Here is a 14527-nt window from a genome sequence, read left to right as displayed (position 1 = left end):
ACACACACACACACACACACACACACACACGGTTGAGAATCCTTCCTTTGATATGCCTCTCGACTTCATCAGTTCACTTACCTCTGTAATCCACCTCGTCCGTGGTTTATCTCTCCTCCTCATCCACTCCGATCCTGCGCCTCGCCTCACATCATCTCAACCATCTCTTTCATCTGCTGTGCATCCAATATGACCGTAACATCTTAAAAAAAAGAAAAGACTTTCATCCACGTATGTTATTTAATTTTTTTTTTTTTTTCACACCAGATAAACCACTCGTGTCTCCATATTTTACTTTACTGATATCAGTTAGAAGTGCGTACGTAATGCGTCAGTACTACAACTCCTTATTACCTGTACTGCTTTTAATTAACTATGTTGTCTGGACTTGGGAACTCTTAAGGTTTCTCATCCATACGTCAGCGCTGGGACGAGCACTCCATATTATTGGTGTTGCGAACACCCCATAGATCTTCGTCACTCACCAGGGTAAACATTGCTTCCCCAACTCTCTTCTCTCTTGTCAGTTCACCAGGGTAAACATTGCTTCCTCAACTCTCTTCTCTCTTGTCAATTCACCAGGGTAAACATTGCTTCCTCAGCTCTCTTCTCTCTTGTCAGTTTACCAGGGTAAACATTGCTTCCCCAACTCTCTTCTCTCATGTCAGTCTCTTCTCTTGGTTTCATCTTGACCCCCCTCACCCTCACCCATCTCTACCCACTTATCGTGGAACCACTGGAAGACATTCAGACGTACGTGTGTGTGTGTGTGTGTGTGTGTGTGTGTGTGTGTTAAGGAATCGAGGTCAGTCCAGGCGTCTCCTTTTGGGAGTAGGTGGGGAAGAGGCGGCCCAATATAAGCTAAGCGCCCTTGATTATATTTTTATTTTGTATCGTATTGATTAGGACACATATCATCCATTTCAGACTGATTAGCTGTACGGTGGCCTGCCCACCTCCCAGTGCTTTCGAAACATTCTGTCAGTACGAAGTATTGAATAAATCCTGTAGTCCAATCCCACACGTGAAACTGCTGCGTGTTAAGAAAAGAGCAAAAAAATTATGATTGAGGAACTACGATAGCCTCGAACTGAGCTCGCAGTGGCCATGGTGTGTGTGTGTGTCTGTGTGTGTGTGTGTGTGTGTGTGGACGGAGTGATCAGGTCTCTAACGCCCTCACGTAAGACATGTTTCTCTGTAGACCTTCAATTGACTGCTGTGTGCGCGCGCGGGATCGGCCAGCAGCAGCAGCTCACAGTTTCGTTCTATGTTGTTGACAGTTGTTGAGATGTTGGTCCCAAGTGATTAGAAGCTGTACATCCGTGAGCACTAATGTGGTAATGACCCTCTGCTGATCTGGTGCCTTTGAATTATGCCTTCCTTGGTTGAGAAATCGGTGCGCTAATAATAGGCTTTAGATAAAAAAAAAAATCTTGGCGCTCAGGGTATTTTAAACTGCGCGCAGGAGACGTCTTGATCCGTTACCTCTTGAATTTGTTAATTGCATATATATATATATATATATTATATATATATATATATATATATATATATATATATATATATATATATATATATATATATATGGGGATAGGGGAGAAAGAATACTTCCCACGTATTCCCTGCGTGTCGTAGAAGGCGACTAAAAGGGGAGGGAGCGGGGGGGCTGGAAATCCTCCCCTCTCGTTTTTTTTAATTTTCCAAAAGAAGGAACAGAGAAGGAGGCCAGGTGAGGATATTCCCTCAGAGGCCCAGTCCTCTGTTCTTAACGCTACCTTGCTAACGCGGGAAATGGCGAATAGTTTGAAAGAAAGAAAAGATATATATATATATATATATATATATATATATATATATATATATATATATATATATATATATATACTGTAGTTTTCTTATTTTCGGAGAGTGTGTGAGAGGAGGAAGTTGAGAGTAAATGTGAATAAAAGCGATGTTCGTAGGTGTTGGCAGTGCAAAAGAGACTGGTTAGTTGGAGTGTGAGTTTGAATGGAAAGAACTCGCGAATGTTTAAGATACCTTGGAGTGCACTTGGCAGTGAGTGGACACGGGGTAGTTGAAGTAAGCTACAGTTTGGAGGGAGGGGGCAGAAGTCCTGGGCACATTAAGAAATACAGAAAGAAAGAGCAATGTCTCTGAGAGGCAGAATTGGATGTACATGATGGTCTTAGTAGTTTCAACGGTGTTGTATGGGTGCGAGTGAGGGAGCCTTAGATAAGAATGTATGGACGAGGCGTGATGGATGTGTTAGGAATGAAACGTTCGAGGACGAGATGTGGTTATAAGGAAGAAGGTCGATCGAATAAGAAATGTTATGGGCAAGAGAGCGTCGTGGTTTTAAGAGGAGTATGTATGTGAGAGCTGAAGAGGATGTGCTGAAATGGTTTGGACAGTTGGAGGGGATGAGTGAAGAGCGGATGATTAAGAGGATGTATACATATCGGAAGTGGAGAGAACCAGGAAAGAGGGTCTGTAACGCTAACCGCTACACCACAGAGGCTTTGTGTGTGTGTGTGTGTGTGTGTGTGTGTGTGTGTGTGCCAATAGGTTTCTCATTTCTTCCCAGTTCATTGATTTCATCTGGTGTTGGTCATACTACACAGCAGTACTCTTATTTGCTTCTTGTATAAACAGTGAACATTATCATCATCAACATCGTATGTCTTAAAAGGTCTCAGTAACAAACATTCCAGTCATTACTGATCTCGCTTTTACGATATTTCTATTTCTCTCGTATGATCTCTGTATTCCAGCTTTCCCGTCATGGTTTGTACCCCTACGTCTTGTGGCTTTCACCTCGTCTCCATATATCGCCTCCCATATACGGTGTAATCGCTGTGCCGCAAGTCCTTCTATGACCTGAGAGGTTCAGATTTCTCCAAACTGTATGCCATCAAGTCCTCTCCCCCACTGATGTATGGATGTATTTCTTTTAGCATTTTCTCTGTCGGTCGGAATGTTTTTTATGTTGTCGTTCGCAGAACATGACGCTGTACGTTCTTTTAAAAAGTCCTCGCCTGTGTCAGACACTGTGATGAATGGGATATGGGCTTATTCTGTCGTTATGTCATCGTTAAACTTAGTTTTCATTCGCTGCTTCTCAGAATATGCTGTTCGTTGAGAACGCCATCCTAACTTACAAGTTTAGTTTCTCTTTAAATATAATCGTTATTGTTTACCTTGTCAACGGGGCCAAGGAAGGAATTAACCATTCTCATTTCAATGATCAGTGCTTCGTATATGTTTATGAAGCGGCTTGCCAAGCAAGTCGAGCTCATTATTTGCGGTCTTAGCTGAAACACACACGAAAGACCATATGAATCATTTGGTTTGGATCCCATATTACAACCTGAACAGATGCCACAGGACAGCAAAAAAAAAAAAAAAAGAAACAAATGAAATTAGAAATGACCCCCAAATATTTTTTACTCGTATTCAAATTACAAATCCAGGAGCAGCAAACTACATTGACCCAACTAGAAACAGGAGAATGCAATTTTACAGACGACCGCCAGGATGTGAGTCTAAAAAGGCTCCTCAGCAAGCCAAAAAAAGAAAAAAAAAGAAAAAATCGAGTAAATGACCCAACAGACGCCTTCCTAAACAGTAATTACTCAATTGTACACATGGCAGACATCACCACCTCAACACTAGACTTTAAGAGGGGTGTTAAGAGGATCCCTCTTCCCTCGGTCACAGGCCCAGACTCATGGAAGGTAGTACTCATGGGTGAAAACAAGATGCTATTGTTCAAGGCACCAATTCTTTCAAGAATTGAATATTGTTTCGTTCTAACAACACTCAACAAGAAGGGCGAAATTGCGAAATTTATAAAACGCCCAGAGGTCTTCCACAACCCATTTTGATGTGGTAAAAGAACTCAGTTATTGAGAACGACTGAAAACTCTTTGAGGCTATACTCCCTGGAGCTCAGACGGGAGAAGTTTATCATCATCTATACTTGGAAAATCCTAGAAGGTCTAGTTTCCAACGTACAGTCGGGAATAACATTCTACAGGCAAGACAGGCACGGAAGACCTTGTAAAATACTCCCTCTGAAGTCCAAAGATGCCACATGTTCAAAAAGAGAGAACGCTCGAAAAAGGCATGGGATGCACGGTAGAGAAGTCCAAGAGTGCAATGGGCAAGTACCTACAAAATTTTTGGGCACCGTCCAGGCTATGGGAGGGAGGGAGCTGTGTGGGCCTAAGGGCTGTGCAGCTTTCAGCAGCTTGGTAAACCAACGACCCCCCTTCCAGCTGCCTGGGCCCAACCTGGTCTGTTAGGGGTGAAGACCCGCGAAAACTTAACCATGCATTCACCAATTGTAGTGCTACGTTAAGATAGTATTGTGTGGTACAATAAATCCAAATTGGCCATTTGTATACGTAGCTGTGGTTCATTGTTTTAAGAATGTTTGTCAGTAACTCTTTTAAAATCACCTGTGTAACATGCTTTGTCAATGTGGATCTGTATTGTTCTGTGTGCTGGCATTGCAGGTGACATTTTGTGGACTTGTGCTGTATTGCCACCCTCAAGGCTCTTGTCTCGGCCGAGTAACATTACTTAGCAGGTTTTGCCATGGATTCTGTTTTCTCTTTTTGTCGGAAAATCGCTAGAGAACTCCATCTGGTCCCTGTACTTAAGTCTTATTCTCTTTTAAGTTCGTCTGTTGCTGTGATTACGTTTTGAGTTGCGTGTCCACCTGTGATGGCATTAGACCGGGCAAATAATTTATCATCGACCTTTTCCTCGTTTCTAATACTGAAGATTGACTGACAATGTTAACATTTAATATATTTTCTTTCGTTCGTTTTAACTTTTCGTCGTCGTAATTGTTCTTGAGAATATTTTTTTTTTTTAAATTATTGTCCATGCTATTAATTTCTATTTTGATTGTTTTTCATGAATCTTATCCCATACGATTAATTACCTTTTTACGTTATAGTCTTTGTTCATGTCTATTCGATCCCATTAACAATATTAATGTTCCTTATTTTAAGCACTCTACCATATCCTTACTCATCGCTGTCAGAAAAAGAAAGATTCTACACATGCGTTTACCCAACCATTACGAGCGGATTAGGCTATACTGTCAGCACACGTACACAGCTACCACGCTTGTATAGCTATATAGTGTGGCGGGGTGGCGACGGGAATGGATAAAGTCAGCAAGTATGAAATATGCACATGTATATATATGTATATGTTTATGTATGTATGTATATATAGGTATACGTTAAAGTGTATAGGTATGTATATGTGTGTGTGTGGACGTATATGTGTATGTGGGTGGGTTGGGCCATTCTTTCGTCTGTTTCCCTGCGATGCCTCGCTAACGCGGGAGACAAAGTATAATTATTGATGATAATTTTTGTTTATCCCAGTGTTGTGTCTAGAAAGGCGAGTGGCCTGCGTCACGGGGAAGTTGTTGAGGGTCACTGGTGTACCACTCCTCTTAGGATCTTAGAGCTATCTTAGTCTGGCCACTCAGGCAGATACCAGTAAATGGACATCCAAGCAGGTGATGGATGCAGAAGGAGCACAACAGCAAGTGAAAGTTGGCGGGGAAGCGAGAGTGGAGGGGATAGAGAGAGAGTTGTTGCACCGAGACGGAGTCTAGATGACTGGTGGAGGGAAGAGAGGCGGGTAGGGTGGGGCGTTCATCACGTGAGGCAGACGTGGGGGATGGCAGGTGGCTAGCGTGAGCTCAGTGAGTGAGACATGAGTGGCAGGACAGGAGTGGTGGCGTGGGAAGGTCCGCCCGCGCCACTCTAGAGGGGGCGATATGACTTTGCCTGGAAAAGGTTACTACGTCCGCCCACATCCCTTCCTATCCACTCCACTCTTCACAGTCTGTCACACTATTCACATCGTTCCAACCCATGCACGCCTTTTGCACCCCTGCATGTTCAGCCCGTGATGGCTCAAAATCTTTTTCATTCCATCCTTCCATCTCAAGGAGAAAGTGGAGACCATATCTCCAGTTTGGTCTCCACGTTTTCCCTCTATATATTATCCCTGGGGTAGGGGAGGAAGAATACTATCACGCATTCCCTGCATGTCGTAGAAGGTGACTAAGAGGGGCGAGAGCAGGTGGCTGTATTACTTTCCAGCAGAAGGAACAGAGCAAGGAGCTAAGTGAGGAATTTTCCCTCCAAGGCTCTTTTAATCTGTGTATGACGATTTCGCTTATACGGGAAATGGCAAGCTTGTATGAGAAAGGATATATATATATATATATATATATATATATATATATATATATATATATATATATATATATATTGAACCGATAAATAGAAATGAGAATTTTTTTTGTCAGTTTGGCACATTTTTCTAACGAAGAATTAATCAAAGCCTTCTTCAACTTGCAGTAAATTCTGTATCCCTGTAAAACTATCCTTGTAAATGTTAGGTTATTGAATAGTGATTTGCTGTAGTGTAATATTCTTTTATCCTTTTAACAGTTCTGGACACTGCTGGTCAAGAGGAGTTCAGTGCAATGCGAGAGCAGTACATGCGTTCTGGAGAAGGCTTCCTCCTCGTCTTTTCTGTCACTGATCGTAATAGTTTTGATGAGCTCCCTCGATTCCACAAGCAGATCCTGAGAGTGAAGGACCGAGATGAATTCCCCATGCTGATGGTTGCCAACAAAGCAGACTTGGAACATCAAAGAGTGGTAGGTGACTGTTGTTTGTTGGTGCAGTGTGAAATGTGTTTCAATGAACAAGCCATATATATTTTTTTGTTGGTTTTGATAGTTGAGCATGAAGGTTATCATGCATTAAGGCCATCGGTATAATCTACCTTTCGAAAAATTTTGAACACGTTCTTCCGGTGTTGGAAATAGTCCTAAGACTGTAAACACACTGTATGTATGGTACTTGAAACCATATTAACATGGCACAGTGATTAATGAGAATGACACTGAGGTTTTAGGAAATGAAGTTAGGTCATGATATGTCATGATATAAGGCTACTTTTGTTCAGTGATGGGCTATACCAAAAATCGTGATCGTCTAGCATATAAACTGTTAGTGTGCAAAGTACTCCAATGTACTCTTCTTTTTGGTATGTGACCCACTCTTTTTGCCAGACTTCCCAAGATCTTAGTTTTGGCACAAGAATTGATGTCAAAATGCTAAGCTAGGAGGACTACGTCAGACATCAGTCAGTTATGCTATCATCATTAAAGCCATACACTTTTTTAAAACCTCAAGCTTTGCTCAGTTGGTTAAAGGTAGAAATAAATTTCCTCATGTTCGTAAGCACTTCTTAGATAACACCATTGTGAAGTGACTACCTTGCCACAGTTTTAAAGTTTGGTAATGAAATTACATTGTAGGAAAGGCCGTGACAACTTTCTGAAATAATGTGATTCAAGCTTCATCCATCCTCATTATGTGTTGTGAAACCTTCATACAACCATCCTGCTTTCATGTTAGGATATTCTGATGCATTTTCAAGAAATGGGGATACCTATACCTTTCTTTAACCTTTTTGGCATTTATCAACATAGTATTTGACAATCTTCCATTACATATTCTCATCCCCCCACAACTGTGACAAAAGGTTTTAGGCCACCTTCATATCTGGCCACCAAGCCAGAAGTATCCACTTTCCGAGCACAATCTTAAACATCACTCCATCAGTCATGCACCTGTATGAAATTGCACTCCCCAGACGTATGTGTTGGGACATCATCCATTCTTACACCACCACAAATGCAAGATTCATCATACCTGAAGACCCTTATTACCCTTAGTACAGTTATGATTTAATTCTTTGACAACAGCATATATAAATTCTTGTCTCATGGATAATTTATCTTTACAGATTGGTACTGAAGAAGCACACACTTTGGCCCGACAACTGAAGATACCGTACATAGAGTGCTCAGCCAAAAGTCGCACTAATGTTGACCAATCATTTTATGAACTGGTGAGAATAGTACGCAAGTTTCAAGCGGCAGAGCGACCTCCTGCTAAACCCGCTGCCAAGAAGAACAAAAAAAATTGTGTTATTGTTTGAAACATTTTTATCAGTTACATGTCCTGAGAATTAGAAATCATAAGTTGTTTATTGAGGCAATCATAAGGCGTGCTTAAAACAATCAGTTTGCACATCTGAACTGCATGTTTCACTGACTGTTTATTCTGATACAAAGTGTATTATTCTGTTACAAAGTGTATTCTTTGTTGTGTCCCATAAATATAATGCAGTATTAACAACTTTGTCAATTAAGTCCATATAATATGTTAAACAAAAACAAAAGAAGCTGTTGTGCTTTATTGCTTTTATTTGTAGATATCAGTACAAAAATCTTGAGGCAGCCTGAGTTATGATTTTTATTTAGTACTGTATGATTTATGGATATACATTGAAATCCTGAGGCCACATACAAATTTTCATATTGCTGGACATTAATAGTTAGTGATTCTGATGATACTGCAGTTTAGTGCTTGCAAAAGAAGGTACGGTGATCTCAAGGAGTTATCATGTTATTACAGGAACTCTCGATAGCTTTCTGTGTACCAGCGTGCTGCAGCTAATACTCATATTTGTGGATCTTGATATAATGTTGTTGATAATTATTTCCACATTTTAGTTGTGATTTTATATTTGTAGCAGTCTCACTTATACATTTTTGTGTATTTGTATTGAAGATCATTGCATTTGAATTGTATTTTAAGGTATTTTATGAAGTATGTGCAGTAAATTTTGGATCTGCTTAAAGTTGCTTTGCAAATCCTCATCAGACATATAAGTTGTTACACAGTTTATCAAACCCCTGATGAGTAACCTTTTAATTCCACATTAATGTAATTTATACAATGACTCTGGCATTAAGAACTCATCCTATCAACCCTTACATGATATATAGCAAGAGCATTAATCCATTCCATGTGGCCACAGGCACCCCATCCCCCTCCTGCAGTGCAGCTGAGGGAAGTAAAAATCTGAATTTTTACAAATTATTCATAGAAAATGTAAATCACATCTCAACAGCTATAAAACAGAACACAAAATAAGAATGTGATACTGCCACCTGTACTGATGGGAACAGTTACAAACTCATCCCAGGTAACAATGAGGGGGTGGCGGTATTACATAGTTATTTATGTTCCACCCAGTGACAAACAAAACAGCTTGACTGGAGGCCCATGTTACATGTGTGCACAACCAGGAATACAAAAGCACCTCTAGAGAACTATGAAACTGTAAAAAAAAATTGGAAAAAGCTAGCTATGTGGCTGGTCCCAGGTGGTAGTGGAGCATGTTTTTATTGCTCTCTGATCATGTCTTATAAGATTCATAGATCTAACTGCATCTCACATACGTCTTAAACTGTAATGAAATCATAAAACCTGAGAGATGAAAAACAATATGTGGTCACAGTGGCTAGAAATTTATGACTCATTTTCTAAGGGCAAATGTATCATGGTGCCTGGCAACTTATTGTCACCATAGGAACCTCACTGGCATACATTTATAAGTACCAGGTTTAAGATTTTAAAGCTGGGTCCTACATAGAATGAACAAACCTGTGAAAGCCATTTTCCTCCTGGAATGGGTTAAGGAGTATCTCTCATTCATGTGTCGGAACCACCAGGTGATTGACAAAGGTGTGCTTTGGTGTGTGAAAATTCTCATGATCTTATTGTAATTCAGAATTATTATTACCTCCTGAGGGGAGAAGTGTGGGTGTCTGTTTTGTAATGGCTAGAATTATATTTTAGCGATTATTGTTTACACATATGTGTTTCAAATACTTTTGCAATCCACTTCAGATGCAGTTGACAGTATGTTTAACATACATAGGTAGATTGCTCTAATGTTTATGATGCTTTGTGCCACTTTAGGTATGATGATTGTGCATGTCATCTGAAACTTAAAATATAGATAGTTAGCCAGTTACGCAAGCCCAGGATCCCTGTTATGGGGCTCCTACTGCTTCAAGATTTCACATCATGAAGGAAGTAAGGTCCTCAATGATGCTGTACTCCTTTTTCTCTGTTAGAAATCATACAGCCTTGCAGAAGGTGATTTCTTGCTGACAGTGTTATTACTTACAAGTAAAGTCCAGGTACGCCAAAATTTAGGTATCTTTTTTTTTTATTTTTTTAACCGTTTCCTTCATTTAGGAAGTAGTGTCAGGTACACAAAAAGAAAGGGCGCATTTGCTCACATCCATCCTCAAGCTGTCATGCTCACTGCAGAAAACATACAAAATTTTTAGAAGTTCTATGACAGAGAATGTTCAGTTACTATGGTTCTGTGGAATACTTCTTATTCACTACAAAGTGGTTATTACATACATTCATATATACTTACATATGCATCCGTACATGGATACCTGGCATGAACTTTGGTTGTCTGTGTGTGTGTTAAAGAGTAAAGGAGAAAAGACATGGTATGTATATACAAGGTTAAAAGGCAGGGCAACATTATCTTAAAACTCTCTCCCTATAACACACAAATTGTAATCACATACATACATAATGTACATATATATGGCACAATGATTAAAATCACTGATTATAGTTCATGCATGGGCCCTGAGTGTTGCAGCTGTTCATCTCTCCTTTAGGTCTGGTCGATAAATTCTACCTGGCTTAGGCTGGGAGTTATGTATGTGAATAGACACAGTATGTACTTTCAAGGTTAAGAGATGGGGCAATACGAATTTAAAACTCTCTTCCCATAACACATATATATTGATCATACAATAATCACATACATACATATTGCATGGTTGGATAACAAGTGATTGCATCTATATTTGCATCCATATGAGTGGCATTTTCAGCTTGATTTTTTTTTTTTCAGATGGAAAAAGTTGAAGTATGTATTATAATTTCAAATGCAGTTTTATCTTTCAAGAACAAAATACAATATTTGTAAATGTGGTAATACTTTAGCTCCCTAATTAAGTTGAATGTAGGTTGTTTGCTTTGGAAAAAAATTACACAAGTGAATGGATCTTGCCTATTTAATATAACCAGACTATAGTGTTGTGCTACCTCAAGTCTATGCATGTATATATTGCTGGCTGTTTGCAGTTAGTTGACTTTAATAGTTGGTTAAGGTTTTCCCACCCAAGACGCGTAGTATAGAATTACAATACATGATGAATTCATATTAAGAACGAATGAATTTATGTATTTATATTAATAACAGTATTAATACATAATACTAGAGGGATGAATTGACTTATTCTATGGTGATGACCTTACTGAAGGAAGTGAAGTGGTTGAAGGCAGAGGAGGAGAATGAATGTGGTGATTATGTACTGGGACTACATCTTGGTCTGAGATGATAAAGTTATTAGTTTTAGAAAGTTTAAATGATACACATGTATGTTACAACTACTTGTTATTGGATCACTAGAGCCAGACCTGGGATGGATGAGGTGGCACTTGTTTATTACTTTTCCCATTTGCTTTCTTTAGATAGTGGATAATATCGGTGTTTGACTTTTTCGTTACATTTCAGTTATCCTGGAAGACAAGTGACACTCATGGTTTAGTTAAGGATGTAATCACTTCTGTTCTTTATGTAGGTTGTAGCTTCTGTCAGCCAGTCAACCACATCAGTGAAGTAATACTTTGGATGATCCATATCTTCTTTATCATCATTATTACTGTCTTCCTTCGACTTGGAAGCAGGATTGGTGACCATCTGCACCACAATGATGTGGTAGCACTTGAGGTAGTAGAAGTAGTGCTGCACTAGGAATAGTATAAACATGACAAAAGATGAAAAACACCATTTATTTAATGCTGTATTTTTTTACATTAGTTTTCTGTTGTATGTAACCAAATTATTTTGTATCTGAATAGCTTTTTATGCTATCCATGTTCTCATTATGGTATATCAATGTTGCTTATGTGTCATAAGTTGTTTGTATGTCTTTTTAGCCATTGTGTGTAAATTTGTTGTCAGGTTAACCCACAAAATGCTTTACTTGGTTGAAATGCATACTTATTTTTCATAGTTTGGCAGTATGTTATTTTTTATATATTTTTGTTGTTAATGTATAATCTGTTTAGTTAATGTAAGAATTTTATCACTCATTTGATGTTCATCTTTAAGAATTCATCACAGGAAGACTCCTACTGAAAGGTCTCATGAATAGCAAAGAGTGATTGAAATTTTCAGTACTTCCCATTTATGAATAACAAAATGCAAAAATGAAGCCATTATGAATATGTAAAAGGGAATCAAATTTTTCTTATGACATGAATGTGAATTTGAGTTGATTAATGTACATGGTATGAGCATCCTCAGTTTGTTTTGAAATATGTAGTTATTTCAGGTACTTCCAGTGAAATCGTTATAAAAGCAAAAGTCCATATAGAAAAATCAGCACCATTTTGAACAAAGATTACCTTATGCAGCAAGTCATCCCCTGTGTGTGGATGTGATTAAGGTCTTTACAATGTAAATTTTTAGAACTCTAATGATCCTTTAAAAGGGAAATGTGAAAATTTCAAATTAATTGATGCACATTATTTTTTTGATGGGAAAGGTTGCACATTTAGCAATCTATTTCTTCCCAGTTTGTTTCAGTGCACAGCTGCAACATTGTCCATATTAATATGAATTCTGCTATTGTACAATTGCATCCACCTCAGAATTATATGAATTGTCTTTAAGAATTATCATGAATATACATGTTTCAGCATTCCTTGTTCTTCACTATATGTTACTAGATGAAAATATATGATGATTCAACTGCAAGGCAGCTTCTTATAATTCTGCGTAATCCAAATGGCTCTAAAGCAAACATATCAATTATCCACACTGCCACTTTTTATCTCACAAAGAGCTCTTCTTTCTTTTTTTCTTTCATACAATGTTAGAGCTGTATGATGAATGCCCCACCCAACACTAGTACACTTGTGGTGCATTGGCTGTCATGATACATTTAACTTCACTAATGTTAATCTTATGTGTTCATATAATTAAGTTATGAATGGTGTTTTAATTAATTTTGAAATTGCTGAAAGACCTTTGGGAAGAATTGGGCAGTATAGTCAAGAACGTAAATTGACCTGATGTTATTTTTATAGTGTAGACTGAATCTGGGTCCTGGAGTTGTGAATATTAAGTGTTTAGCCAACACTTCTTGAACATCTTTGCTTCATATGCTGCTTGATTGTACATCAAATATTACATTGTGTTCTATATTTACTGTTTTTAGGGCACTGATAAGCTTGTAATGAATTTCATTGTATTGTCAGTACTTTGACTCATTTGAACAGAGTGTAAACGTGTATCCTGTATTGCTAATATGATGAAATCTGTTGATTGGTTGAATTTATGACACACGTAAGAGCCACCTGTATACACAGTTGATTTGAATGAAGGGATGTTACGGACTTCCAAAGCAAATTTAAACTTGAATATGAGTAGACAGGCACAAAAGCAATATTAGAAATGAAATGTTGGAATTGAATTGAGACACATACATTAACAAATTGATAATTTTGAGTTTCAAGTCTGCTTGTGCACACCTTTATGTCCAGTAATGCATGTGTTGTGGAACTGAATAGCAGCAAAATGTATTTTTTCAATATTCTTTATATTTTTATTTACAAACTACTGTAAAGCTTCTCTATAATGTACAGTTAGGTTTTAAGTTAAGAGTTAAAATCATGTCAAAATAAATTCAAAATTATGATAAAGTTTGATAAAGGTTAAGTTATATTCACTGAAGAGCAAAACTAGCATGAAAGAAAGAAAAGAGTAAAAGTAAGTACTTAGCTCTCGCTAAATAGCTTGAATGATTTTCTTGTAGGTCATGTATAGGTGATGGAGTCCTTAAGGAGGTGATTTGAGAAGAAATACCTTTATCCTTTTATTGGTGTTATGTTACATATAAGTTTTAACTATTATAACATTTGACAAGCTTTTTTATAATATTCTATCAAAAGCCAATCTCATATATTTTTTTGTTTTTTACCATCAACACTATTTTAGCATTTTGGTGTACAGAAATGTACTTTAGAGAGGCTTTATTGTATACATTATTCTTCGTATTATCAGCTTATAGATTAACAACATTGTTCCAAGCCTGTGTTATACATTGTAAGGATGGTGCTCATTATAAATTGTAATGGCTCTTTAATTTATTGTGGAAAGAAATTAAAAGATATTTTTAAGAAACTCCTGTTTTTATTACATAAATTTTGCTTTTATTTTTGTCTGGTTGTACAGTCACACTTGAATAGGGCTTGAAAAGGATTTTGTCACATCTGAATGTGTGTGAGTCCATGTTTTTCATTGATTATCACTTGTATATTGATTTTTTATTCAATATTTTTTTCAGAGTTGGTGTACATACTCTTTGCTGCTAAGAAAGATTCCTAAGCTTACAAGTTCTAAAGATCATCACAAACCTTATAATACTTGTCATACTGTGGTCAATGGAGATGCTGGCTTTAATGTAGGCGAGCTTCTGTCGTCACTTACCTGGCAATTATTGCTCTCATGGAGTGAG

At 38.0% G+C, this 14527-nt stretch overlaps 1 protein-coding gene across 1 annotated transcript in view; it reads left to right on the top strand.

Annotated features, from left to right (window-relative positions):
- The window catches only part of LOC139756788 (ras-like protein 2), a 79764-nt gene extending 65571 nt beyond the window's left edge, over window positions 1-14193 (top strand). Inside the window, exons 3-4 of the mRNA XM_071676580.1 lie at window positions 6489-6700; window positions 7858-14193. Coding sequence (XP_071532681.1) covers window positions 6489-6700; window positions 7858-8052 — 407 coding nt within the window. The 3' untranslated portion in view covers window positions 8053-14193. The remainder of the gene's footprint in view (window positions 1-6488; window positions 6701-7857) is intronic.
- The last annotated feature ends 334 nt before the right edge of the window (window positions 14194-14527 follow it).

Source organism: Panulirus ornatus, chromosome 23 (genome assembly GCF_036320965.1).
Source record: "Panulirus ornatus isolate Po-2019 chromosome 23, ASM3632096v1, whole genome shotgun sequence".
Classification (NCBI taxonomy): domain Eukaryota; kingdom Metazoa; phylum Arthropoda; class Malacostraca; order Decapoda; family Palinuridae; genus Panulirus; species Panulirus ornatus.
The sequence above is the reverse complement of the archived record's forward strand: the minus strand, read 5'-3'. Positions and strand labels throughout refer to the sequence as shown.